Source organism: Ciconia boyciana, chromosome 23 (assembly GCF_034638445.1).
Source record: "Ciconia boyciana chromosome 23, ASM3463844v1, whole genome shotgun sequence".
Taxonomy (NCBI): Eukaryota; Metazoa; Chordata; class Aves; order Ciconiiformes; family Ciconiidae; genus Ciconia; species Ciconia boyciana.
This window is the reverse complement of record NC_132956.1, coordinates 2,132,494-2,158,992: the sequence shown is the minus strand read 5'-3', so window position 1 is coordinate 2,158,992 and position 26,499 is coordinate 2,132,494. Positions and strand designations below refer to the sequence as shown.

Genomic DNA, 26,499 nt, shown 5'->3' with positions numbered 1-26,499 from the left:
TATGGAGCTGGAGGTGCCAGTACTGGGCTCTTTGCTTTAGCCAGAGGCTGGCCATCAGCGGCCCTTCGAAGGTGCCGGGGAGGCGGGGGGGGCTGGAGGGGCTCTGCAGCCCCGGGGCAAACCCCCCTTCTCCTCCCCGAGGGGCTGATGCTGCTGGGGACCCCGCTCTGTGCACCGGGGGACCGCGGGGGCTGCCTGGAGCACAGCACATCCCCACAGCTCTTGGTGAGTGCTGAGCAAAGCAAAGCAACCACGGAAAAGGATAATTTTCAAATTATAATGACCGTTGCTGCTTTTGTTTTAAATGGGCTACAAAGCAGAAACCCCATGTTTTGTATTTATTTCAAACTGCTGAGAGAGCCTCCTGCTCCCTTCCCAGCCTGCTCCGAAACAGAGATGCTGTGAGATAAGCTCGAAGCACCAAGGAATGACCCACGCACAGCCCCATGTGGACCCAGTTACGGGGCTCCAAGATTTGCCTTGAAGTAAGTCTGGATGAAAAGAAAAATAAATAGAGTTTTACTGGGGAAAGAACGGGATCTGTTTATAAACCCCCAAACATTATTCCTGGTGCTCAGGCTATAGACAAGCCTATTTCCAGGAGCAATAAGGGCGAAATGGCAGTCATAAAGCTCCAGTAATCAAATGTGAAAAGAACAGCCCAATTAATTAACACCCAGACAAGCTGATAGAGACATTCTTAGTTATCAGATATTACCATGGAGTTAATTTTTACCTGAGTTGTTTAAGCCTGGCCATCCTCCTTCCCTTTTCTTAGACATTTTGCCATAGGGCAGCATCGAACATTTGTAATTAGATTCCTTCGCTGGAGTTAATTATGAAGCGACAATAAAGCCTGAGTGGTTTCCATTTTCATAAGTATTATTTTGAATGAAAAACAAACCCTTTGTTTTGGCATCGATATTTGTAATTTTAAGTTTAACATGAACCCTGGGGTATACTCTTGAAATAAATAGATATAGACACATTCATGTTGTATTATGCTGTACATCTATTTTATATTGTGTTATAATACTTTCACATTATTTTATATACCCTTGTCTGCACAAACATATCTATATACTGGAGCAGATACAAGATTTCTCTTCTGGAAGATCTCTAATTAGCTGCTTTTCATCCCGTTGATGTCAGATCAGTAGCCCCCACTAGCAACAGCAGGACTCTGCAGGTTCCAGATTGGGGAAATCTGGTTCCAGGAATTGCAGGTTCCGGCACTGGGGAAATGTGCCACCAGAGTGGGCACGGTGAGGGGTCCCGAGTGTCCCACGCAACAATTCTGGATTAGCGAGGAGAGGTTTTAGCACGGTTATTAGTGATGTGCTCCGTTTTTAAGCAATGAAGTGTCCAATCAACACTAAGCTACATTTCCATTACAACTGTGTGAGTTAGCCACTTCTTAAATGCAGCAAGACCACGTGTGCTTATTGGAATAAAAAGCAATAGCTTTTGTGGTTGGTATTGCCAGTTTAAAATAACTGTCTGATTACATACAATTATATGTCACCCTCTAGCTAAGCATTCACAGAGGAGGAAAGATGCTGGCATTTAAACAGGTCAATATTAATGCCATGATTGTATTTGATAATTGAAAGTGTCACCTCCATTAGCTCGCCCTGATAACCAGGCTTGAAAAGCCAGCACCAGGACGTCCAAAATCCTTTCCACTATTTACAGAGCGATGGTGATTAGTAAGCAACAGGGCAATCCCATATATTCAGAAGGTGAAATAAAAGCTGGCATAGGGGATGCAGAGGGTGAGCACAGACAAAGCTAAAATAGGGGATCGGAGGATAAACTCAAAGCTGTTTTGCTGCTGTTTCAGAGCAAAGAACTGCCCCAGGCAGCCCGCAGAGCTGCGGTACCCCCGCTCAGTGCTGCCTTTCAGAGGACTGTTTGCTCGGACCCCCAGCCTTACCCAAGTAAGGTCCAAACCTGCTGGTTTAGTGACGCCTTCCAAAGCGTGTCTTTGGGGCTCTTCACTCTTCTGCATTGGACGTGGAAAATGAGAGAGGGATCTAAGCCATCTGCATTTTATATAACCTTTATTAAGCATCACTTGACCTTATCAGTGCCGATAAAGCCCTGTGAAGTGCATGCCAGATAAAACGTAATTTTTAATTGAGTATACTTATTATATTAAATATATTAACAAGGTGCAGATGACTACAAATGACTCCATGGTCAATGCTGTCGATTCACGTTGAAATTTCTTTTGTCTTTGCTGAGCTGAAGGAGTCAATAACCTCTCAAAGGTCACCCATGGAGTGGAAACGCCTCCTGCCAGCAGCCGGCCGGCCGCCTGCCTCCAGAGTCTCTACTACAACGCAGCGGCCACGAGCAAGGCAGCACAGAGATCACCATCTCCGGAGGTCCCCTGTAAAACACTATGCTCCTCCAGGCTTTAGGAAAGCGCTGGGAACCTCAGTTCCGTTCATATTTTATTCTTGGTGTAAATTTAGACTAACCCAAGGCACAAGTGAAAAACAATCATCTCCTCTTTTATTCCCTAACTTCACAAATCATGTAAAAAGTCACTCAACGTTGGGTTGACACACCCGGTTCAGCACTGGAACCGCCAGCACCATAGCTCAGAGAGCCCATGGGATCGATCCGTGGAGGTTAAAATCTACTGGTTTAAAGTGGGAGACGGCAGGATGTGGCCCCGCTGCCTTCCAAAGGTTGATGTGAAGCTTTGCTCTCAATTTGAGGAAAATAAGATAAAATGACCTGCCTGAGGAGCAGACTGCTGCACTGACATGATATATTTGCATTAGCTTCAAACAGGAGTAGCTTCCCATCACCCTACACTACACTAAAACAAGCGGACTCAGTGTCAAACGTCTGTATAAAAACTACATCTTGGGGCAGCTCTGAACTCCCTGCTGTGATCCACAGCGTGCCATGCCTTTCCCTTCTGGGTTAAATTTATCCTTTTTAGTACCTAATTTAGAAAAAAACCCCTAAGATCCTTCAGAAAAAGCAGTAAGACCTCTTGTTCCAGATCCCCATGTTTCTTTTTTAATGCTTCCTTAAGGGTCTCCATTTTTCTGTCACTTATCATCATCCAGAGTAATTTTGGGCTGTTAGAGAAAGTTCATTGCTGTAATTGCAACCATATTGGTCATTAAAGTTGACAGGCAGCTGCTGAAGAAGTCACTTGCTGATTCCCGCTACTCAGCAGATGCCTCTCAGTGTTTGCTAAAACGTTAGCTTGAATTTATGAAATGGAAGCAAATGCATTTTACCTTAAGGACTGATAATTTCAAGGAGGGGAAAACATGAAGAACTCATCCAGGCCTTTTATTTGTAAACAGCGTTTGCCTGCTCCTTCCCTAACTGGAGTGGAAGTACCCGGTATTTCCCGCAGCCCACGAGGCTGCCTGCGTGCCCTCCCCTGCCTGCGAGGATCGGCGCTCCTCAGAGACAGCTCAGCCCTTCGGCCCCTCTTTCTGGGATGACGAACTAGCAGATCTCACGGGACATTTCTGAGCTTGAGGCCATTTAGCAACGATGCTAAAACTCTGCACTGAAGGCTCTCGAAGAGCAGAGAGGCCAGCAAGGACGGCAACAGCCCCACCTGCCCCGCTCTGCGGGGAAGGTAGCCGTGAAGCAGCATCGCTCAGTCCCACAGAGCCTCCCTGCCTCGACCGCACTTTGCTTTTCATTTACGACTGGAACAATGTTCCCTGCTGCAAAGGTGGAAGTTGCTTTTCAAAGGCCGGAGGCCAGGAGGCAATGCCAGACCCCCGTCCAGCCCAGCTGCCCCCCCAGCTTCGCTGGACAGGGGCTACTGCCAGATTTCCAGCTACCCATTTATTGCTGGTGTGACTCAGTAAGTAAATATTTCTCACCAGTATACTCAGCTTATACAATAAATGCCACACACCACATGTTAGAAAATAAGGACCCACTCAAGGGGGCTTTTTTAACCAGTAAACTTTATTTATATATAACAACAGTACAAAGTGAGTCCTTGGCTTGCAAAATAGGAGTGTTTCATATTTACAATAGGTACACAATAATATATTAGAATAATAACAAAACCCCCTTTTTTCCTTGGAACATTTTTAAATACTTAAACTTTCTTATATTTTTTCCACAACACTTGTAAAAACAACAAAAAACAGACAATCATCTTAAAAAAAATATAATACAGAACTCCAGTGTGTCAAGTATAACGGGGAGGGGAGGAGCCAGAGAACGATACGGTGGAATGGGTACGGATACAAATCAATTCATCATTCCTGCCAATACACAAATCCCCTGGAACTGGCATGTGTTTATTTTAAGGAGGGGGGGCAGAAGAAATCAGAATCTGTTCCATGGCTGATACGTCTACATTCTGTGACATTTTTGGGGACTCCAGAAGTCTTAGTACCTGTACATTCCCTTCCCCTTGCTGCTTCCCACTGCTTCTCGTAACGGCCCCCAAGGTGCCATTAACATAGAAACACTCATCAATGCGAGAAGGACATTTTACTGCAGTATCTTCTGAAGCTATGAAATAACATGGCAAAATCAGCTCATCAGCTCATTTACTTTCCATCGGCTCCTCTTGCAGGCGCACCTTTCTGCTGTCCAGTCCATGAGATGGAAACATCTGATGGAGAAGCTGTTGCATAAACTTCCAAGCTTATTTGAAATAGAGGTATTGAAAATCTCAAAGGAAAGGCCATACAAGAGATCTCGTATTTGATTTGGCAGCCTCAGGAGGCCCAGAGAGTTCGTCCGTGCAACTGGATGGACCCTGCAGGTCTTTTGAGCATATTCTCACGCGCTGCAGGAACGTCTGTTTTTTCAGTACTATATTCCACTTTTACAAAGAAAGGAGAGGAATGGGTAACACAGGGGCAAACGGGGATCTGAAAGAACAAGCACACAGACACCGCCGTGCTCACAGCATGGCCAAAACACCCGCTGCTGCGTTTGAGCTGCTCCCGGTGCAACCGCAGCAGCAACGTCGGTGCAGACGCCCGGGCGAGACGAGGAGCTGCTTTTCCAGGCAGGGAGTAGTCGGTCTCTGCCGTCCCGTGCTGCCCCGCTGCCTTCGCCTCCCCACCTCCCGTCCCTCGGCACAGCCCCCAGCCCGTGCCGCCACGGGCAGACAGCGAAGCACCCCGGGCTGCAGGCCGCGTAGCAGAGACCCAGAGCTTTCTGCCGCACGCGTGGCCGAGGAGGAGCCGGGAAGGCAACACGTACCACCCGCCGTTGGGACGCCGGCCTCTGTGTCGTGCCTTGCCTAGAACGGGACCACCGCCCGAAGCTGGGGATTTTTCATGGCGAACAGAGGCTTTGCACAAAGCCTTCCAGGAGGCGAAAATCGGTTCAAGGACTCCCATCGTCTTCCCCTTCAAAACTAATCTGACCAACCTACATTTAAATTGCACGTTCAGGCTTGCTCAGCTCAGCAAATCCTGAACGGCGCCTTCTTTGTGGTCCACACAGGCATCTTCTATTCCAATTATTTCCCCACTGCATGTCTGATTAAAAAAAAAAAAAAGCATCCTGTCAACGCAGGTGCTGGGTGGCCTCTTAGCTCTCACCACTGGTCTTGGTGGCCTTGGGCGAAGGCTGTCAGGAGGCTGGGGCGATGCAGGAGTTTTCACCGAAGACACATTCACTAAACAGACGGGACTGCTCACCTAGCTCTACCTAGTACGCAACTATATACAACGTCGCAGCTCCCTGCGTTATTGGCTTGCGGTTTATGGTACAAATGCAATTCTGAAATAGGATGGCTGAAGCTTTGTGGCATTTTAATGCATCTTTGATGTCAGTTATTTATCTTTCTCTGAACATCTTTTCTTCTCTCCAGGGTACAGTCACTCATGAGCTTTCCCTGATGTCCCAGCTTATTCAAGTCAGTCTATTTTAGTTTCATTTAGTTTGGCGAGCTGGGTCCCCGTGACAGGTGAGCTCTGACAGCACTGGAAACCGGATGGAGAAGAGCCAGCGACAGGCGAGAACGTGGCTGGGCTGCTGCCAGGGAACGGGCTTGAGGCACAGGCTTGGACAGGAGCATCACGGGGACCGTGCCGGGAGCTGCTCTGCCCTTTGCCAACCTGCCACCCTGGGGACGGGGCGAGGGCAGCCGGCAGGTCGGCGCTCCTCATCCCCGCTGGCTGCTTGGGACTTCTGGAAGTAAGACCTTGTTTGTAGGTTGTACCCACCGGGGGAGGGAAGCCCTCCCATCCTTTCCACGCAGACTTAAATGACCGGCACCAAGGTGCTCGGTGTCAGCAGCATGCGGGAACGCAACCCCAGAGCTTTAAGTCCTCTCGCTTCTGTCTTCCACGTGCTCATCCAAATTGTTTCCTACATTATGACATTTTTGGTGAAGTCCACTTGAAGGTAGGAGAGAGAACTTACATGGGGGCGGGCCGTTAGGATTTTAAGACAGTGTGTTGAAGGCACTGCTGTGATGAAGGTCTCTGTTGCCACCGCGTCGAGTGGCTGCACTCGCCATCCCCACTGCGTCACAGCACCGAGACCCTGCGGGAAGGCATTGCCGTCCGGCACGGCCACGTCCAGCCTCCTTAGGGATAAACCTCCCCAACACGCTTGCTGCCTGGGATGCTGCCCACCAGCAGCGAGGCCATGGCAGGGGTTTTATTTCTCAGGGCTGGTTCCCGTGGTGGGTCTTCACACAGCTGTGGACTGGTCCATGCTGGATCCCACCAGGGCTCTAGCACTTTGGCTGTGCTGATCTCTCCTGCCTCCCTTTAAACATAAATTCGTCCTTTATGGCAAAGTGTGGACCACTTGACGTCCACATCCTCTGTACTTTGGTGGGCTGCAGTGTTGTGGTGCTCCACAGCAGGGCTCATGCGGAGACAAGCTTGCCTATAAGTTAGACTCTTGTATATGGGTTTTTAATAAAGGCTTTCAAGGTGGAGAAGCGTTTGATTAGCACCTTGCTCCCCCTTGGAGTGGGTGCTTTGATAGCTCATGAGCAGAAGATTAAATGGAATTATTTAAGCAGTGACACCAGGCAGAGAGATTCCAGAAAATGACGTCTCCCACTTTGATGTCGAAATACCTGAAATGAAGTGAACTGGAGAATCAGAACACCAACCGGCCTTGCAGGAGGAAGGGGGCAATGAGAGGGATGTGAAATCGTTTCATCTAAGGCAAAGTCACTGCCCCCTCCTGACCAAACCTCGAGTCCAGTTTGCTGCAAGTGCGAAGAAAATGCCATTTTGAGATCTGAGGCTTCCTCTTCCCGAAAGAGTAACTGAAAAGTCGGATGCAAACAGGGCAATAGATTACAAGCGCTTTGCCCCAAGGGGATATGTTGCTTCATTCCATATAATTGCCTGTAAAGATCCATAATTCATGTCAACCACCACGAGCAGACACTTGGCAGATTATTTATAGGCCACCCCTTCCAGCCAGCACCGTGCTGTTCCCTACGCCATCCTCCTAATGCCTTTTCAGATGATGGAAGAAGAGATGTTTCTGCTGCTTCCCTCGGAAGTCAGTCAAAAGTGTAATAGCTTACTGGTTTGCAAAGTGCTCCTGCTTCTTTCCCTTTCCTCCTCTGCCCAACTTCCTTCCACAGCACAGAAAATAAACTCAGTCGTCCCCTTCTCTCCTCAGTGCTCTGGTGTATTCACGGAATACAGACCCCGTGTTTAGCCAGCTTGGACACGTCGGATTCCTTTAATCCTTGCTCACAAACCGACCCCTCTAGGCTCTGCAATTATTTTTCTTTTTCCCCCTCACCTTTACCTTCCAGGATAATCCCAGTTTATGGGCCCTTTCCCAGGCTCCTGCCAGCGGAGAGGGAGAGGCTGCTACGGGGCAAACCAGCCGAGCAGGGCGGGCAGCCCGTCGCGCCGCACCCGGAGCATCTGGAGCAGGGAGACCTCCTGCGTGCTGCCTCTCCTGCCGCCCGCCCACGGGGGAACAGCCAGCCGAAACGCACGTGGAAAAGAGACCGATCGCCGGCATCGCTGCTGGGTCGCTGCAGCACCCACCCTCCGCACTGCCCGGCGATTGTCCTTGCCAGAGAACCCAGGGGACGGTCGGGGACCTCCGCCTTTGCTGAGAAGATACTGGGGAAGGGGGAATGACAAAATGTTTGCTTATGGGGTGCTCCTGGCCAGAAGGTAGAGAGCGGGAGGAAGAAAGTAGGCTTAAAAGCGGCTACCCAAAAGCCTCTCAAATAGATGTGAAGAAAAGAAGACCACGAGGGCCTGACTCAGGCTGCAGGGCAAGCACACATTCATCAGCACCCAGGTGATGAAAAGCCAGGTCTTTGCTCTGGGCAGTATTCATATTTCGTGAATCCTGCAGAAATAACTATTCAGACTAATATTTAAAAGTGTTTGGAAACCATCTAGAGTGCTTTCTTTGGGTTTCAGAGTACCATAAGAATTTGGTGGATTTCTGGATATGAATACCCAAAACAATGACTGCAACTAGAATATAGATCTGGAAATCACTCACATAAGCTGCATGCCGGATCGCTGTGAATAGCAGTAACAGAAACCAGTAAAAAATGAGACCTGGAGGATTTCAAAACCTGACAGTCCGCAGTCCCCTGTAATGCCCCAGCAAAGAGCAGGGCAGGCTGGCGGCTGCTGCAATGACGGCTTGTTCACCAGACTTTAATAGGGCAACCTGAATATTTGCACATTTTCTGTCTTTAAAATTAGATTCACTGTGCAGAAGAAGGATCCCTGGGAAGGGAACTCTCCCGATAACGGGCAGTACGAATCCTGCTCTGCTTCTCAGTCTCTCTGTTTCTGCCAGCTCTCTCTGTGTCTCAGCAAATCTGAGCCCTCCAGTTACAAAGCTCAGGCTGGTGTAAATGTCAAGAACTTATTGCACAAGGTTGATCATTAGTATTTTCTTCCAGAGTATTAATAGGGCCTAGAGAAACTCACAAGAGCGGATTACCAAAAGAAAGTGGCTGTGGCATGGCTTTTACTGAATGGTAATTAAAACAACAAGTTTCCTGAGTATTTCTCTACATGCTTCTCCCCTCTCCTGTTGCTGGCTCCCCTTAGGACTCATCTTAAGACCTAAAGCCGGCAGCTCTCCGGCTGCATGGGGAGCCCGCGGTGACCCTCCCGGGCTCCTCTGGGCAGGAATGGTGGAGGAGGCAGACAGATATGAAAACGGATTTTCCTTCGACACACACTGGCTGCAAACTAAGGTCCCAGTCCGGCACAGCACTGCCTGGGCAGGGCTGAGCAGATGCTGGGAGCTGTTTTGCTGCCACTGCCAAGCTCATGCAGTTAATACTTGTATTTCCAGTAGACCTAATCACCCTGTCCTCCCCACTGCAGCCTGCACAAATATCAGTATTTATTACAGAGAGAAATATTTACAGCGTTCCTTCCCCTCCTGGCACTCTACAAAGGGACACACATATGCTTTGGTGTCTTTGAAAGAAATAACACTCACAAACATTTGCCTGTCACTGGCCACAAGAACACGTGCCGTCGGGGCCAGCGAGGAACTGAATATCACAATGAGACGCCGAGACAGAGACAAGACAGCAGCGCTAGCTGGCCCGTGGAGTGCTGGTTAAGGGTTTCCCTTGCCTACAGCAAACATTTCTTTCCCCTCCCCAGTGGAAATCCAAGCCCTGCGCCTGACCCCGGGCGACACCGCGAATGCTGGCAGAGAAACTCAAAGGGAGCCTGTGCTGATCAACTCTGCAAGTCAAACAGAAAAGCAATAAATATCTCATCTTGCTCTGGTGAGTCTTTTCAAGTATCGCTCACTGTAAACATTGGGGGTTTGTTGGTTTTTACTGCAAGAAATCAGAGGCGGCTGCCAGAAACCACCACTAAAACGCAACCAAGGAGGCTTCATCCCAGCTCTGCCTGACGGGGAGAGGGCAGCCGGCCGCTTCTGCTCAAATTGTACCTGCAGAAACCAGCAACGCGCCGACTGCGGCTGGGCACGACCGCGGCCACACCGCCGCCCAGGGCTGCCGGATCACCGCGGCGGTGCTGGCGTCCAGCGCGGCGGAATGGCGGGGGAAAGGGGAAAGCATTTAAAATCAGATCTTTCCTCATTCAACAGTAAATGGGATTTAAAAAAAATATATATATATTGACACTATATAAATACATAGATAAAGCTGGATTTCAAGACAGGTTGGATGATCTGATGGTTTTGCAATTCCGGTAAAGTTCCTTCTAGTGCCTATAAGTTACTCAGCCACTGAACTATTTTCTGGCTAAACTGCTATTTTACTTGTGTAAAAAGGTGTGGTGCAAACTTGTGCTCATACTTTTTATAAGATCCCAAAAAGAAGACAATTTCGGTTTTCCAGACTTTCCAATTGGCGTAAGAGTCCGTTCGCAGAATGCCTGAGCCGCGTCCTCAGGAGTCTCTCGAGGACAGGATTCAGAGCTGGACCTTGTTGCCAGGATTCTCTCTGTGGCCTCTGTGGTTTTTGCTCTATTTCTTTTTTTTTTTCCTTTTTCTTTCTTGTTTTTTTTAAAAAAACCTTTTAAATAAAGTTTTATTTTCTAATACACATCAAACAATTTTCATGCAAAGCAGCAGTCATGGAGACATCCAGACTTTCCAGGTTCCTTCTTTCCATGTATGCTCGAAGAAGTGATCCATCTTGATTTGACTTTGAGATGCTTTGTCTTTTTTTCTTCCTGCCTTTTCAAACCAGATCCTATATGATTTTGAACACAGTCAGTCCTTGGGCCAGTCTCTGCTCCCTCCAGAAGAGCCTTGGTATTTATGTGTCCAGCACCTTTCTTGCTTGTTCTCCCTCTTAATTCCCGAGAGTCTGAGCAATCCTCTGCCCTTTGCCGTCCGTGAGCACCGCAACCTTTCTTCAGCTCTCAATAGACATGGCACCAATAAGTTGCTCTACTTTGTATGCCAGACGCTGCCTACGTGCCTGTTCATCCTGCTCCAAAGCCCCAATGAGCTGGTACAGAGGAAATAAAAAGGGAAAAAAAAAAAAGAGAAAGAAGTCAGTGCGCGAGAGGGGGTGGTAGAGGTGGGTGGGCAGCAAGATGTGAGCAACTTGAAATGTGGATGTGTGAAACTCAAATAACGAATTGCAAAGCAACGCGACGAGCGCTTTGCCATGCTGCAGCCGCGCTCATTGATTTGTTGGACCGCTCGGTGCACGTTACCCACAGAACACAATCATTCCCCCTCCTGTACCTTGGACTCCACTTTTCTTGTCTCATTTAGCATGAAAGTTATGAGATTTTTGAACCCTAATCGGAAAACAGCTATGGCATTGTATCATAAACGCATACATGCAATTAAATGACAAAACCCTTCCTTTTAATGGACACAACTGCAAAACAGGTTCTTCTTACACTGAAATGAAGGGGTGGAACAGATGGCGAGAACTTGGTTTCAAGTGATGCATTCATTAAAGGAGCTCACGCTGCCAGGGATTCTTTGCAAACAGGAGTCTGCGTCACTGCAACATGGGATTTGTACCACGCTGTTCCCAAAAGACAGGGATGTTTCTGGGGAGCTTCACTGGGTCATGACGATTTTCCACTGCATTTAGGAGTGGGCTGCACTGGGCGTACGCCAAGGCTGAGGAATGCAGTTGCTCCCACAATATTTTAGCTCTCAGTCCTCCTGGGAAGTACGCTACAGGCATGGCTGGGACCCGAACCAATTTGTGCATGAACAGAACAGAGCTGGGCAGCAGCGGTGCAAGCTACGGTGGTGCTGCATCAAGGGTGAGGCAGAGGAAGGAGCTCTGGGTGGCAGCGGGGGATCGCTGCCCGACCCGCTGCCGCCCAGAAGCGCAGCTCCTCTCCCACGCCGCATGTGCCCGCCCCAGGGGACACCCACCTCTTCGCTGTACTTGCTGACATAGGAGTAGATCTCGTTGAGCGCGCTCAGCATGTTGAACTCGGCAGAGTGCAGGCGCGACTGCTCAGCGAGGTAGGCGTTCATGTCCTGGTCGCTGATGGCGGGGAGCTTGGCGATGTCTGCGTAATACCTGCGGGAAGGAAGGGCCAAGAGGGGCCATGAGAAACACGGAGGCTCAAAAGGCCCCTCTTGTCCTTGGGATTTAAACTAAGCTCTGCAGGGAAAAGGACATCATTTCGCTTTATGCTTACATCTAGCAAAATGGGATCCTGGTCTGAAAGGTGAAAATAAGAGCAGCGATGCTCGGCAGTGCTGAGCTGTGCTACCAGCTTGCTGCAAGAGCCACCCCGCTGCATCATCGGCCACCGAGAGCAAAGCTGCTCGGCTCAGGAGGTCGGGCAGGACTGGAGCGCCCAGGCCGGCCCTGCACCCACGCTGCTGCCGCCCGTGCACTGCTGCTCACCTCTCCACCCAGCTCTTGTAGCTGGGGATGTCCTTGGCATACAGCAGCTTGTTGGAGGGGGAATCCTTGCCCAGGCGGTGCTCTGAGGTGGAGCAGGAATCCATGAAGGTCTGAGCCACAACAGAGAGGCAGGCGTCCGTGATACTGCCTTTGTGGATATCAAACACAAACTGGGGGTTTTTGATTACGTTCACCCAGAATCGGAGAGGGAGGCTGTAGGGAAATCAAGAAACAAAATTAAATGTTAAGACAAAGGCTAGGAAAGGACACTTGCTGCGGTTTGTGTTCCTGAGCAGAATACAAATGGTAGGAAGAAGCAATAATCTGAACAGGAGCTGGGCCAGGTTCATCAAACACCGGTCAGCCCAGTCCTGCCTGGATTGCTTGTTATGGGTCCCGCTATGCCTGGGCTGGACACTGCTGCCCTGCGCGCCCCGGGAGCCACTCTGGGGTCTGATCCTGCACGGAAAGGTGGAGAAGGCGAGAGCCAGGCGGGCAGCAGGCGCGGAGGGCAGGCCGGCTGTGCCAGGGCAGAGCTGAGCAGCGTTCGGTGGTACCGGTGAGCGGCTCTGCGAGGAGCCCATTAAACTGAGTTTGTTAGAGCGGGAGTCTGCGGTGCAGGGCTGAGCCCAGGGCAGCCGCGCTGCTGCCCTCCTGCTAATCAGCCGCTGCCCGGCCACTCCGCAGCCCGTCATCTGCGAGCGGTGCAGCAGGCATCAGAGGCTTTGTCCCCAAATCCCGAGCCTTTGCAATCAAAGGGGAATTATTATTCCTTTTTTCTTCGGCTGTATAGCAGGATCAAAAAAACAGCTGCTGCTTTCTATTACCTTTCAAGTCTCAGCTCCCTCTATCTATCCAGCTAGCTGCACCGAAGGCTTCAGCCTTAACTCTTGCTGCACTGCGGGCAAGCAGCTCAGCCGCATCCCAGGCAGTGCCAGCTCCCCTGGCCCCCATTACCCAGCTCCCTCTTCCAAGCCCCCGTTCGCTTTGACCTGCTCCGAACCTAAGCCTTCTCCCACCTCCCCCCCAAAATTCCCTTTCTGGGAATGCTGCAGCCAGCCAAAGTGCTCAGCAGAGCTGTTAGTTCAGAGACCAAATTTTAACCCTTCTCCCGAGCTGCCCGTGCCCTGGGGCAGAAGGAAGGACCAGGGCTCGTGTGGTCTGGTGGCTCTGGCAGAGCAAACTCTGCTGGTCGGCACTTTCTTTTTTATTGCTTTAAGAAGTCTCATCTTTTTTGTGATTCTAGAGTTTTTATCCCAATAACTCCTTCTTCTAAGGCTTTCAATAAATTGTTTTTAGCTTCCCACAGCCTTAGCGGGCAACCCAGCTTTTGCAGCCATGATGATTAGAGGCCTTTTAAACCACGAGGGACTTGGGAGAAAATACAAAGTCTTCAGGGAACAACCATTTGTTGTACTTTTTTTTCTTCCTCACAGAGGTAAATTTCTAACCCACGGAGCTTTTAATCCTAAAATAACAGCAGAGGCAGAGATGTGAGAGCTCCTGTTGTTTGGAGAAGGCTTAACCTGGCTGCAGTCCCTGCCAGCCGGTGGCACGCGGGGCTGGCTCCTTCCCCCCTTGCCACCTCCTCCCACTGCCCAAATGCTCCAGCTGCTGCCCGAAGCGACGGGGACGGTGCAGCCGCTCGCCGAGCTCTCCCCTCCCAGCCTGTGCCGGCATTCACGCCACAGCACGGTTGCGCAGGCAGGGTTGCACGGGCAGGGTGGTGCAGGCATGGAGCCCTGCTTCCTGCTAGCCGGCTGGCTCTGCAAACCCAGCGATTTCCAACGTCCAGGTGTGTGGATCTATGGCCTGGGGCCAGTGCCCAGCTCCCACCGGGTAGAGGAATCGGAGACAGCCGGGCTCGTGGTTTAACGCTGCACTGGGGTTTCAGCTCATGTGTGTGCGGGGGGGGCAAGCACGAACCAGGATCAAACCCCACTGCCACATCTGCACGGGGCACTGGGACAGCAGCGGTGCTGGCTGAAAAGCATTAGCACGGCTTCGTGGTACATCTCATGCCTTGGAGCTACGGGACTTGGTTGTTCCCAGCCTTCCCAAAGCCCTTCCCCACCTCTGTTTCTCCCCAGGACACAGATAACTGCTCAATGCTCAGGTCTGCCCGCCCTTCCACCCTCCTCCTCCATTCTTACCAATTGCTCTTCCACGTGTGCCTCACATCTGTGTCATGGATGCCGTGCTTATCTGCCTGCTCATCCAAGAAATCGAACATATACTTGATGGCCAGCGGGAGCGCGCTGCCACGGTGCACGGTGCTGAACAGCGTCTCAAACAAGTCGTCCACAAATTTCTGCAGCGTACCCTAATGGGAGCAGCAACCGAGAAGGTGAAGGGAGGGACGGGCGCACGCTTGGCTAGGCAGCGGTGGCAGGAGGGGATGCCAGATGGTGTTGCCAGCTCTGCACAGCCCTGCAAAGTGCCGCCACAGACCCCACAGGAATAAATAAGGTCGGGGTCTTTACAAACGCTGACTGTGCTGCCGGAGGACCCCGGGGGAATGCTCCAGCCTGCAGCTACTCTCGGCTGCACTTACTCTTTATTTCTAACCTGAAACAATTTCTTTTGCTTTCAAAAGCAAATCTGCGTTATCTGCAGTGATGAACACATGGTGAAAGGCAGGAAAACTCTCTCTGGCCAAGGAAACGGGTTAAATATTTACAGGCACTGCTGCATCTCTCCTACTCTTTGTGTTTTAATACTGTGCAGAAGAATGAAGTATTGCAGCGATCACCTTGCAGCATGAGGAAATGTGGGCTGTGTTCCTGTTGCTGTTCCAGGACCCCTGGGGCCCAGGAGAGCCTGGCAGGGTCAGTGCCCACCCCCTGGAGCTGAGCATCATTAGGGGCTGCACAGGACCCCCGGCAAGTGTGTGTAGATGGACCTCCCTATGCATTTCTCAAGTGAATTTAGCGCACGGCAGTTACCTTTGTAGCTAGTAGCCTGGTCAGGTAGATCTCGGACACCATCTTACTGCCTCGGTCTCCTTCCTTCTGGTCTCCGTGGTCGTGGTTTTTGACCAAGTGCCAGACCTTGACCCCGCTCTCCAGGTCGGGGGTGATCATGGGGGCCCGGGAGCGCAGGCTGTCGGGGCTGCCGGTGTAGCGGAAGGTGGAGTCTGAATGTCAAGAAGAGAAGTTGGTCATGCTCAAAGCAAACCCCTTTTTCATTTCCTTGTCTCTTCTCAGTGATGCATGCCACTGTGCTCGCTAACGCCAAAATCATCTGCACTCGCTTTTTTTTTTAATGGGGTAATGAAATGAAATACCACCCAAGCACCAACAAAATTCGGTGTTTGCCAAAGATGCATGTTGGTCTTCACGGAATAGAGTCCCTCAGACTCGAGCCTTTCTGTTCTCACACTCAGACGTGGGACTTTTCTGCTCCATTCACATCCTTTACTTACGTGAACTCAATAATACAAGTCCATGCAAGACATCTCCACGAGTTACAGCGCGTACACATTAACTCTGGGCACCAACTCCTGCAGCACGGAGTCCCGATATCAGTATTTTCTAAATAATAACAAGTTGCCCAGCACAAAGGGCAGAAGAAAACTGTTGTTCTCGAGCCTTTCATTAGCGCAACAAGGGCTCAAGCTGAGCACTGACTGCAGAGCCTGCGGCCAGTCCTGCATCCCTGCCGTGCCACCCGCGGGGCTGAGCGGGGCGGCCTCCCTGCTGTCCCCACGTCTGTCCTCCTTCCCAGCAGGGAAAGGGGAGCAGACAAAGGTTTTTCCCTTAATTGCTCGGAAACCGCGGATGGATGCGAGATATATTTAACTTCCCAAAGAATGTGCCTCCCTGGCTCCCATCCACGGTGTCTCCGAGCTGAGACACGGTGCTGAATAGCACAACCGCGCGTTGTTGGGTTTTTCTCCCTCTCACTACGTTTCTTTGTTCTCTGGGAACCTCGTGCATTTTCTCAAGTTTAGCCTCCAATTCACTGCTCACTCTCCTCTGCGAGAATAAGGGGATCAATCATAAATCAGCCGAGGGAAATACGCAAGTCATTACCAAACTAGCTAGATTTTCATCCCTGATTAAGGCTTAGATAAATGAGTACTCCAACTGATATAATTAAGGAGACAGACAGGGGGACAGCTAGGGAAGCATCTAGTAATTCTATTTTTAAACATAGCTCTGTACTGATATATAATGGGGGAAGTAAATAAGTATCTCATTTAAATTCTGTCTGCACAATTAGAAGTATTAATCTTTACATGAGCAATGAGAGTTCACATCGGTAGTTTGCAAAAGCTTTTCCTTCTGACATAGATCAATGAGCACTGGAGACTCGGGTTGTGTGACCCAGCCTCGGGTTTTCCATCACCCGAAGCGCGGGAAGCGCTGGGCACTCGGCTGGACTACACCTCGCAGGGAGAAGGGCCTTTTCTCCTGGCTTTTGCCTAAAGATTCTCCTGTGGACGGCTCCTCAGAACCCTTGCTCGAGAAAAAAAACAACATTATTTTGGGAGCTATAAACAAGAGAAGGAGACGGGTTTGCCGGGAGACCTTTCGTTTGGAAAACACTCTATAAAATGAAAGATAATGAAAGATCAGCGCACTAGAGATTTTGCCACTGCTGCCTTTTATGGAAGTATATTATTGCTATTATTGTGGATTTAGTGCTATAAACGCACACCTGGCACCTTGCAGACTCATTTACCCAGGCTGCAGCGTCTTCAGGGACCCTCTGTGAAGTGCCGAGCCCTGCTATTATGCAAATAATGAATTCCCAGGTGTGTACATCCGAGCATGCCGAGTTCAGACTGCCGTTACCCATTTTTGACCCATTAGCTAAGAATTCAGGATCCTCCACTTAGAGGAGAAATAGAGGAAGGAATCAGGCGTTTCTCTCCTGCAGCCCTGCTTACATGCAAGGGACACGAAGCTGCTTTCCTGCAGCGGGAGCCCCACGGGTGCCCTGCAGCATCCGTCCCCTCCGAGCCAAAAGCCTTTCCCTTGGCTTTTCCAAGGCCCACATTTCCAAAGGCTGCTCCTGGGCTTGGCATTTCCTTTTCCCTCCTCTCTGTTTCTCTGATCTTTTTGCTGTTCTGCTCATAGATGGAAAAGCCTTTGCAAAAAAACAGTAGCCAAGGATGTTTTTCTGTTTGGCACATGAATGTACGTTAATTTTGGCTGACGTGGTGTGGTTCTTTGGGGGAAGCTGCTGCTTTTTCTCCCACCTAATTCCCTTCAGGTGTTGGCCTCCTGCAACAAAGCCAGCTTCAATACCAGCCCCATCACGATACATTCTCAAGTGAAGCTGCAAGCTCCAGGCTGGCTCTAAAACATGCAGTGCAGCAGGAGCAATGCCCAGTCGCTACCCGTGAGCCATCATCTCCCAGCCCTTAACTCTGCTTCTTACCGTATCTACTAATAGACGTCCGGGATATACTGGCAGAGGCAGGAATGTTGTAGGAGGAGGTCTGTTTGGGAACGAGAGCCACAACTGAGCGGTCTGATACCTGGGGAGGCAAAGGATGAGAAGAAAAGATCAGCAAGATCCACCATCCGCACTGCGATCACCAGCTGCTCATCCAGCAAGTGCAGGTAACACAAATCCCCAGGGCCCAGCCTCAGCAGGGAGCTGCTGGCACGGCACGGCACGGCACGGCACGGCACGGCACGGCACGAGGGCATGGGGAGCAATCCTGCCGGCCAGCCCCTGCAGGGACACGCTCCTGGTCCGGCTGAGCTCCGCGCTGAGTCGGCAGCAGCTCCACAGCAAGGGACTGAAGGAAAGGAGTGATAAATCAAAAGACATATTGAAGATGTTTTTGGTTGTTCTGATTTAAGATTACGTTTTATCCAATAAAAATGAGAATCTCAAGAATTGTTGTGATCCAATTAAAGTAACAATGCAGAGGGAATAAAAGGGCTATAATAACGTTATGGACCATAAAACATTCCTATTAAACCATTTTTTATTTTAGCAATTTTTACAAACTTTAAAAGTTTGATTTACAGCTAAGCAAGTCATAAAGCCATCTTTCAGGGTATTAAATTGTCAGTCCCTCTACTGCACCAGAGAAGGAATTAAATGCTGGGAAGTCAAACTATAAATGAACATTAGTGCTAACAAGATTTTGTTACAGCAGATTTTAGTAGCCATGTTTAATTTTATCCTCCCTATAAATCTAGTAGTCACTGGAAGTTTTTTAACTTATTTCCCTTAATTAAGAATCTGCAGGTTTCCAGCGAATGGGCCTGAGTGTCTTTTAATTTTGAACTTGTGGCCCGTGGTGCAGCACAGCGAGGGAGCAGAGTGGAGTCACCGCATCTCGCGGGCTGACGGACCCGCCGGGGCCCAGCCAACACATTATTTAGAGGAGCTCTACAAAAGAAATGCCCCTTTATGCCAGAGAAACTGCTTTTGGGGCTAAGTCCTCCGTTATTTGCCAGGAGTCCTGCGAGGGACTCGGCACTGTCCCTACGCACGGGGAAGCTCCAGGGCAGCAGTGGATTTTGCTCGCCCAGCATCTCCCCACGCTACCCGCAGAAGGGGTGTTTGTACAGCGTCCGCCGCCGCGAGCTGACCCGCACACAGCGATCGTCGCTGCCTAACGCTCCCTCCAAGGCTTTGGGTTGCGTTCAGATGAAAGGTTTCATGTAAATGCGAGTCATTATTATTGCTAGTGATAGTGGAAATAATAGTCACTTGTGTGTCACAGTACAAAACACTAAGCAAAACACTTCAAACACCTCTGTTATTTCCTCTTCTGCTCCTGCCTCACTTCATCCAATTTATTAAGTCAATGGAAGAAACGATCAGTGGTGATATTATTTTCTTAGGCTGTTATTAGCTGCCACTTCAGTTCAATTCACTAGGGAGAAACCCGAGCGTGCCGACAGCCCAGGGTGCTCCCGCGGAGGCAGCAGCTCCCCGGCCGCCGTGCCGGGATCCATTTCTACCAGGGCTGTGGTTAACCGGGAGAGAGGCATTACAAATTCCACACACACAGAGCACTCTCACTCTCTAAATTTTGGGTCGAATGGCTCTTGTCAGCTAAAAAATACCAGCGTGCAAATTAGCATCAGATGTAACACACATTCGTTTCCCATCTCGCTCTGCTGTTGCCACACTCCCATAAAACCCCAGAGACGCTTGCGAAGCTGGCTGGCTGTTTTACAACTTTATAAATATTCTGATTCTTCTACGAGCTGGAAACATGCTGCACAAAACACCTTCAAGAAAATAAAAATAAAACCTGGAGCAGGGAGAGCAGCGGTGCAGAAGCCCAGACAACCACACTGCGTTTGCGTGGGCTAGTGAGGATGCAGTAAGGATGCTGGCTCCACGTCCATGCCACTCTCAGCTCCTGGGTCTCATTTTCCACACAAATCTTTCCTCTCTGCTTCTAATTTTTCATTTAAAATAGTTTTCTAGTCTCTCGGCCCTTCCAGACTCACAGTGGCTGACAGGTATTCATGCTCTGCTGCCTCGGAGTTAACCCTGCATGAGCCACTGTAAATCATTTGATATTAAATTCAGTGTTTCATTTTTCTTGAGTAAAGCCACGTGGGGTGAGACTCTCCCAGGGAGTTTAATAGGCATGAAAAACAAAAGGATACTACACAAATGTAATACAATTCCTTCAACTCAGTTTAAAAGCTCCAGAGAATTTAACAAAGAATTACACCTATTTAACCTATACAACTATTTTTATAAATGAAGGAATAAGCAGCAAGCATATAGTTGTCTATATAATTCTATAAAGTGGTTCAAAAATATTACAGAAAGATTAATATTTCTTTTTAAATCCAATCTGGCTTTTGCACGTGAAGGCTTCCCATGAAAAATACATTTGATCAGTTGATGCAGATATATGTCGTATTGTTATCATCCTAAACATGTAGAAAACAAACATAATAGTGTCAAAATCCAGCAGCCAAGTGTGGAGCTGAGAAACTCTTGGCGTTAAATAACTGCCCTCCGCAGAGCCTCCCCACCCTGCCCCAGAGCACGGGGAGCGGGAGGAGGCTGGTTCGGTCCCCGGCAGGAGTTGGAGCCCAGGAGCTGCCGGGAACGGGGCTGCGGAGCAACGGGACCCCAGAAATCAGGAGCAGGGGCAAGGCTGCGAGGATCAGGCGGTTTCTGGTCATTGCTTCAGTGCTTACTCCCAGGTGACAGCGTCTCTCCAAAATACTACGAAATGCCAGGTGTTATCGGATGGAAACACGGGCTGTGCATCTCCAATTACTGCCTGCAAATCCAGAGATCGCTTTGCCTTCAGACCAGCAGATAAAAGTAGATGGCATCTGACCAAGAATAAAGACAAGACAGCTCTGAATAAAAGATGGAGAGCGCTTTACAGAGCTGGCTTTTCTTTTTTCTAGAAATTTAGAAAGCATCTTCACCAGTCCTCCAGAAGCTGGAGAATTCTAGGTTTCATTTTTAAGGCTTGAACCACACCCGTTTTATACGTAGCACTCCTGTCCAAATGGTCAGACAGCAGCTCTTGAAACTCAAATGGTTTTATACCCTCTTCTAAGCTGTGCCTTTGCCCACATATTGGTTTTACTGTGTAGTCCTGGAGCATCTGTATTTTTGATACCTAATAAAAACACTTATTACTCAAACAGAAAAAAACCTGGTAGGAACACAAAAAAAAAAAAAAGGCAGTGTTTATTTTTGGCGAAAGCCCTGCCTTGACAAGATTTCTGTTGCAGTGCAGAGAGCTTGGCTTCTTTTTATGGCTGAAACAGCTCTATGGGGCTGCGCAGAGCTCGGGCCAGAGCGGGGAGAGACACGTGCAATTGCGACCGTTGAGGTGTTTGGCAGCAAACTTCTACTTTGTTCCGGAGCAAATCTGACATTCAAATGGCAGGAATAGCTGCAGCATCTTGAGTGCTGCAAGGACTTTGTTTATTTTAAGGGTAAACTTGTGGCTCAGATTTTCCCACGGGCGCTAAAATGAAAGTACTCCCTCACCTCGCAACCAACACACATCAGACAAACCTGGCTTTCACTTGTGACTTCCTTAGATGACTTTTAAAGATCAAGGCATAATAAAGTCTCGCTGCTTCCCTGCATGTTGGTTAATCCCTTGCAACTGTCAGGTAAAACAGATTTTAGAAACAATGGAATTCATCTGCACAACTCGTATGACATTTTACGGTAATCCGTGTTTAAATCCTTCGGGCTGCTTGGAAAAGTTGACCCTCGAGGTGCTTTTTTACATGCACTTTGCATATTTATGCCATTCTCCCTGCCTCGCTCCCTGATTATATGGCTCCTGTCAATACTGGCTCACATTCAACTTACACAGCATGAGTCACGCTGATGGACTTGAGATGGTGTATAAACAGGGAAAGATGCCAGATTAAATACTAAACACTTCTGTGTAGGTAGTGATGGACAGTAGCAGGTTACAGGTCCCAATTAATGCAGTTATCCTCTGCTGCAGACAGGCTTTGAGGAAAAGCCTTTGATTCTCTTTAACCAAACCTTCCTCAGCTCCGTCTTTACCTCTTTTCCATCTTTCGCACACCACCAGAAGCCCTTTCCAACAGATCCACGCCTATCCAGGGCAGCCTGGGCTGGGCTGGGGCACGCACGCGGCAAAAGCTAAAGATGGCAACAATTTCTTAGGTCACCTCGCCCACCCTGGCCGATGCACAACAGAGCATCTTCACTGTCTAGCTTAGTTTTTTATGACTTTAGTGGCAAAGCTCCTGTTACTTGGCTTGGAAGACTAGGTCTGCGTCTTAGGAGGTTTGATGTCACTTTGTCAAGAAGTAGCCCCTGATATTCACCCTTTCTTGACTGGGCTTCATCCCGTACCTCCCCGCAGCACTCTCTCGACCCTCCCATGTGACACTACTTGAAGTATTTGCTCTGTTTCCTTTCTTCACTCCTTGCACGATGCTCAAGAGTCAACACATAGGAAGATCACGAGTGTAAGAGACGAACTGCCGCTGCAGCCTGCGCTTCGCATCAGATCATCTGATCGTGTGGTGTTTGCAAAGCTTGGAAGGAAGGCAGACACTCCTCTTCCTTCCCTGCTGCACTCCTGGTTGTCTCAGATCCCCACGTGAAGACCCGAGCCCCACGTGCCATCCCTCCCCTGGCCCCGCGTCTCCAGCAGCGGCAGCTCAGCCCTTGCCACTGCTCCCTCTATCTCACTAGCACGGCCGGCGGTTTTAATTTAGCCAATTTTCAACTCTGCTAGTTTCTTTAAGATCCATGTCAAGGTTGCTTTCCCATCTAATACGTAAGCACATTGAACCCTTCTGGTTTATCATACAAATGTGACCTCCCTGTCTGTCTTGGTAGACGAGATACTTGGGAATTAAATTTCTGCTTCTCTTTTCTTCCCTCCTGGCAGCTTTCTGGGAGCTGTCTGCTGGGGCTGCTTTCTTACCTGATAATGCATCAAGGTGTTCAAGCGCTTCCAGTCTCCTTCAATCTTGGTGGTGATGTCTTCATCTTGCAGGACCACACGAGCTATCCGGCCCTGCCGCCACTCTGCGGGAGAGGCAAAAACCAGGCAGACACGATGGTCAGAGAGGGAAAAGGCACTAACAGGCTCTATCCAGTTCTGGCCCAAGTAATGACTGGACAGAAGAGCCTGTGGAAAAGCCCACCCCCCAGGAACAGGCACCCAGAGAAAGCTAAATTCTGCTCTTAAATCTTACAGCTACAAAGAATGTCACACTGATAGTTTTCCTGCAGCGAAGTGCAGCATTTTAATTCCCATGCAGGGGGTTCTGCAGTGTTTAGCTAAATTAAGGCGCAGGAACCTCTGCCGCCCTGGCTCCAGTAAGATACACAAGCTTGGTGAGAAGCTTTGCTCAGCAGAGTGAAGGAGGCTTCAGGAATCATTTGCTCTGTGGTCAATGGACAATTATCTGATCCCACAGAGCTCAAAACCTATCTGGCAGGAGCAGCGCCCATGCTTTTTAGGGGCAGAAATGTGTGTGTCGTTGTGCAGCCTGAGCTCTAGCTTTTAAGCTTTGCAAAACCCACGGAGAATCACTGCTAACAACCACCTCTCTGATATTCCCCTTCCTATGAGGCAGGGAGGCTCCTACCCAAGTCCATGTCAACAGCTCTTGGTCTTTGAGAATATGGGACGTTTTTGTATACTGCATCGAGGATCTTCTCTTTGACTTGAGTGATGGTATCACAGTTCAGCACCTTCACAGGAATCTCTGGACTGTTCTCATTTTCTGGGTTCACACAGTTTAGAATCTGGAAGGGAAGGAGAACCACACCATGCTCGAAAGGGCTACAGACAAGCATCCAGGAGAACTGTAACCACACCTGTCACAACAACCCTTTCTCATAAAAAACCCGCTACATTCCTATTTGTGTCACTGCAGTTGCATCTGGTATATCTTTATAACGATTATTAAGATAGGAGCCCTGGATGTCCGTTTTCATTTGCTAGAGGGAGGGCAATGCTCAATGCACAGGGAGATAAAATGCTCCCCTCAAACCCTGCCTTTCAAAACCTTAGCTCAGGCTATTTGTATCTGCAAATTAGGGACACACCTGACTTGGGCATGGGTCTAGCAGCATGAGGCTTTATTGCACTGGCAACACTTGTGCTCCACGGTAGTGTCCTAATCACTGGAAGGTCAGAACAGCTCATGTCCAAGTGGGGAGGACAGAAGCGATTCAATGGCAGCTTCTACAGTGATCACTCACCAGAGTCTTGTACTCAATTTGCTGCCGGATCAGCTTGTCCTCACTGAGGGAGTAACGGGCTTCTCCTGTGATGGCATCAATCGGACCTTTCTCCATCTGTTGCTTGATGGCACAATAGAGCATGAAGAGCGGCTCTCCAGCACATTCCTACACAACGAGACAGACAGCAAAACTAACACAGAGGTGAAGGTGCATCTTCTCCAGGGCCACTGGCCTGCAGAGAGGTTTTGCACATGCTTCATTTCAGCAGAGGCATAGTCCCATTGACTCAATCTTCAGCACATGTGCAATCCAGGCTCAGCCCCCAGCAGCTCCTGGAGAGGACAGCCAAAACCATGAGCTCCGTTGCTCAATGGGTATGTTGTCTTTGGCTTGGTAAATCTCTACTAAATCTATATGGCTGTAAAAAAAGGAATTTGAGATCTTGATCCCATTGTTCACTCCCATGAAGCAAATTCTGTGGGGCTTCCAAAACCACAAATAAAGTTAAAAAATATGGGAGCCCAGGCACGGAGATGTAAGTGAGAATTTCTCTTAAGTACTAAAGAAGTGCAACAGAAACTCCATTACATAAGAGTTACACCAGGAGATCTGAGGGCTGAAGAAGGCTGAGCACGGAGCTGTGACAGCTTGGCTCAGCCCAGGTAACAGCAGCCCCAGGTGTAGGCATCTCCGAGCAAATTTCCACCTCTCCTGCCTTGCTACAACACCTTTTGACTTGGAGCCTGACTGAGAGTTTCAAGCCTCGATTCACCCCGGGGATGGCTGGTGGGTGAGACAGCAAAGCGGCAGAGGGGTCTCAGCTCCATCCCTCCTTACCTTGAGGAACTTGTGGAGGAGGAAGGCAAACCAGTTAGTCAGCATCTTCTCAGCCACTGACTCGGTCCTAGGGAAGCCAGGAGGACACGCACGTTACATACAAAACCAAACCACACATCGGAGGCCCCAGATCTCCCCGGGTGGTGTGACAGATGCACTCGACCTCTTAACCGAACTAGCAGTAGTTTGGTACAGGCTCCAAAGGAGGTAAAGCCATGACCAGGACCAAGATCCTCTGGTCCTGATCTGTTCTCCGAAAACCCACAAAGGAGCAGAGTGGCACAGTGAGCATTGATGCATATGAGCTTGGAACACCCATCATGCGGTTAATGCATGAATAGCGGGTGGCTTTTCCAAGACTCATTTATCAAGGAACAAAGAAAGTTGTGGGTACAAGGAGTCTCATGCATATCGTTCCTATCGCATGTAATTTGACTACAAGCCAACCACTTTATCTATAAACATGACAGCCAAAGTAAGCCTTCTTTGAGCTCTCCCTGCTAGGCAGCGTGGCTGCACGGCAGTGATCTCCCCGTGAGCAGGGACACCTCTCAAGGTTGCTCCTCGAGGCAGAGAGACCTTTTACCAACGGCAGATCTTTGGTAAGCGACCGATATCGCACATAACCTTGTAGTATGGTAACATTGATTCTGTCTTGGTAACTTTGATTGCGTGCTGAATTGATAAATCTTGCATATATAATCCCTTAGACATAAACTGTTGCCCAAGTCTGAGACTAAGATTGGACCTAGCCGCACCTAAGCTCCATCAGGAGTTTAGAAAGCAAGGGGGTCTACTCTGAACCTCGTGACTCAACAGGAGGGTCTTCATGACTCTTCATATTCCTTCCATTAGACATAAACCATTGTCCAAGTCTGAGACTAAGATTGGACCTGGCCGCACCTAAGCTCCATCAGGAGTTTAGAAAGCAAGGGGGTCTACTCTGAACCTCGTGACTCCGCGGGAGGGTCCTCCGTACCCTTTGTATCCCCGGTCTCTCTGTGAAGCACTTCAACTCGAGTGTAACCCCATTTTCCTGTGTATGTTTCTTCCAGGCAGTAATTAATAGAGTGAACCTTGCCGTCGATCTTCGTTAAGTCACACTTTTATACATCACATTAAAACCACTTTTGCTAATACCTTTGCCGGCGATGTTTTTGAGCGATCTAAATCGCTCACTTGGACAGTGGCACCGCACGGCTGCAGGCTGGCACGGCTCCGGCCGTACTCTGAGCCGGGGCCGCGGCCCTGGAGCGGGTGGGCAGCAGGATGTGGCCAGCGCTGTCCCCCCGCCCCGCTGCACGGAGCTGACAGCAGCTTGCCCAGCTGACAGCCCATCACAGCCCCGATGGGGCTGGTGACAGGGAGCCTGGTGACACTCGGCTCCTCGCACGTGGTGCAAATTACAGCCTGGCTCAGTAAATCACTGGGATTTGCAGCGGTTGCTGGCAATCAGGGACAGCAGAGTGACAATGGCAGGGAAATTGCAGCTTTCTCGCCAGTCCCACCCAGCGTCCTCTCCCCACATTGTGCCCAAGATTATCTCTAATTTAAATACAATGGCTCCTAATGATAGTTTTTAACGCTGGCTCTGCAGGACCCAGAGACTTTCCTTAAAGCACCACAACCTCTCTTCCTGGGACAGGGTGGCAGTGCTGGTGGCAGGGTGTCTCACAGTCCACATCTGAGCC

At 49.5% G+C, this 26,499-nt stretch overlaps 1 protein-coding gene across 1 annotated transcript in view; it reads right to left on the bottom strand.

Annotated features, from left to right (window-relative positions):
* Nucleotides 1–10,607: 10,607 nt before the first annotated feature.
* PLXNA2 (plexin A2) overlaps nt 10,608–26,499 on the bottom strand; it is a 177,748-nt gene continuing 161,856 nt past the window's right edge. Inside the window, exons 23-32 of the mRNA XM_072844595.1 lie at nt 24,809–24,875; nt 23,990–24,136; nt 23,371–23,530; nt 22,701–22,804; nt 17,702–17,801; nt 15,259–15,449; nt 14,467–14,636; nt 12,314–12,526; nt 11,830–11,980; nt 10,608–10,933 (exon numbers count right to left, since the gene is read on the bottom strand). Coding sequence (XP_072700696.1) covers nt 10,838–10,933; nt 11,830–11,980; nt 12,314–12,526; nt 14,467–14,636; nt 15,259–15,449; nt 17,702–17,801; nt 22,701–22,804; nt 23,371–23,530; nt 23,990–24,136; nt 24,809–24,875 — 1,399 coding nt within the window. The 3' untranslated portion in view covers nt 10,608–10,837. The remainder of the gene's footprint in view (nt 10,934–11,829; nt 11,981–12,313; nt 12,527–14,466; nt 14,637–15,258; nt 15,450–17,701; nt 17,802–22,700; nt 22,805–23,370; nt 23,531–23,989; nt 24,137–24,808; nt 24,876–26,499) is intronic.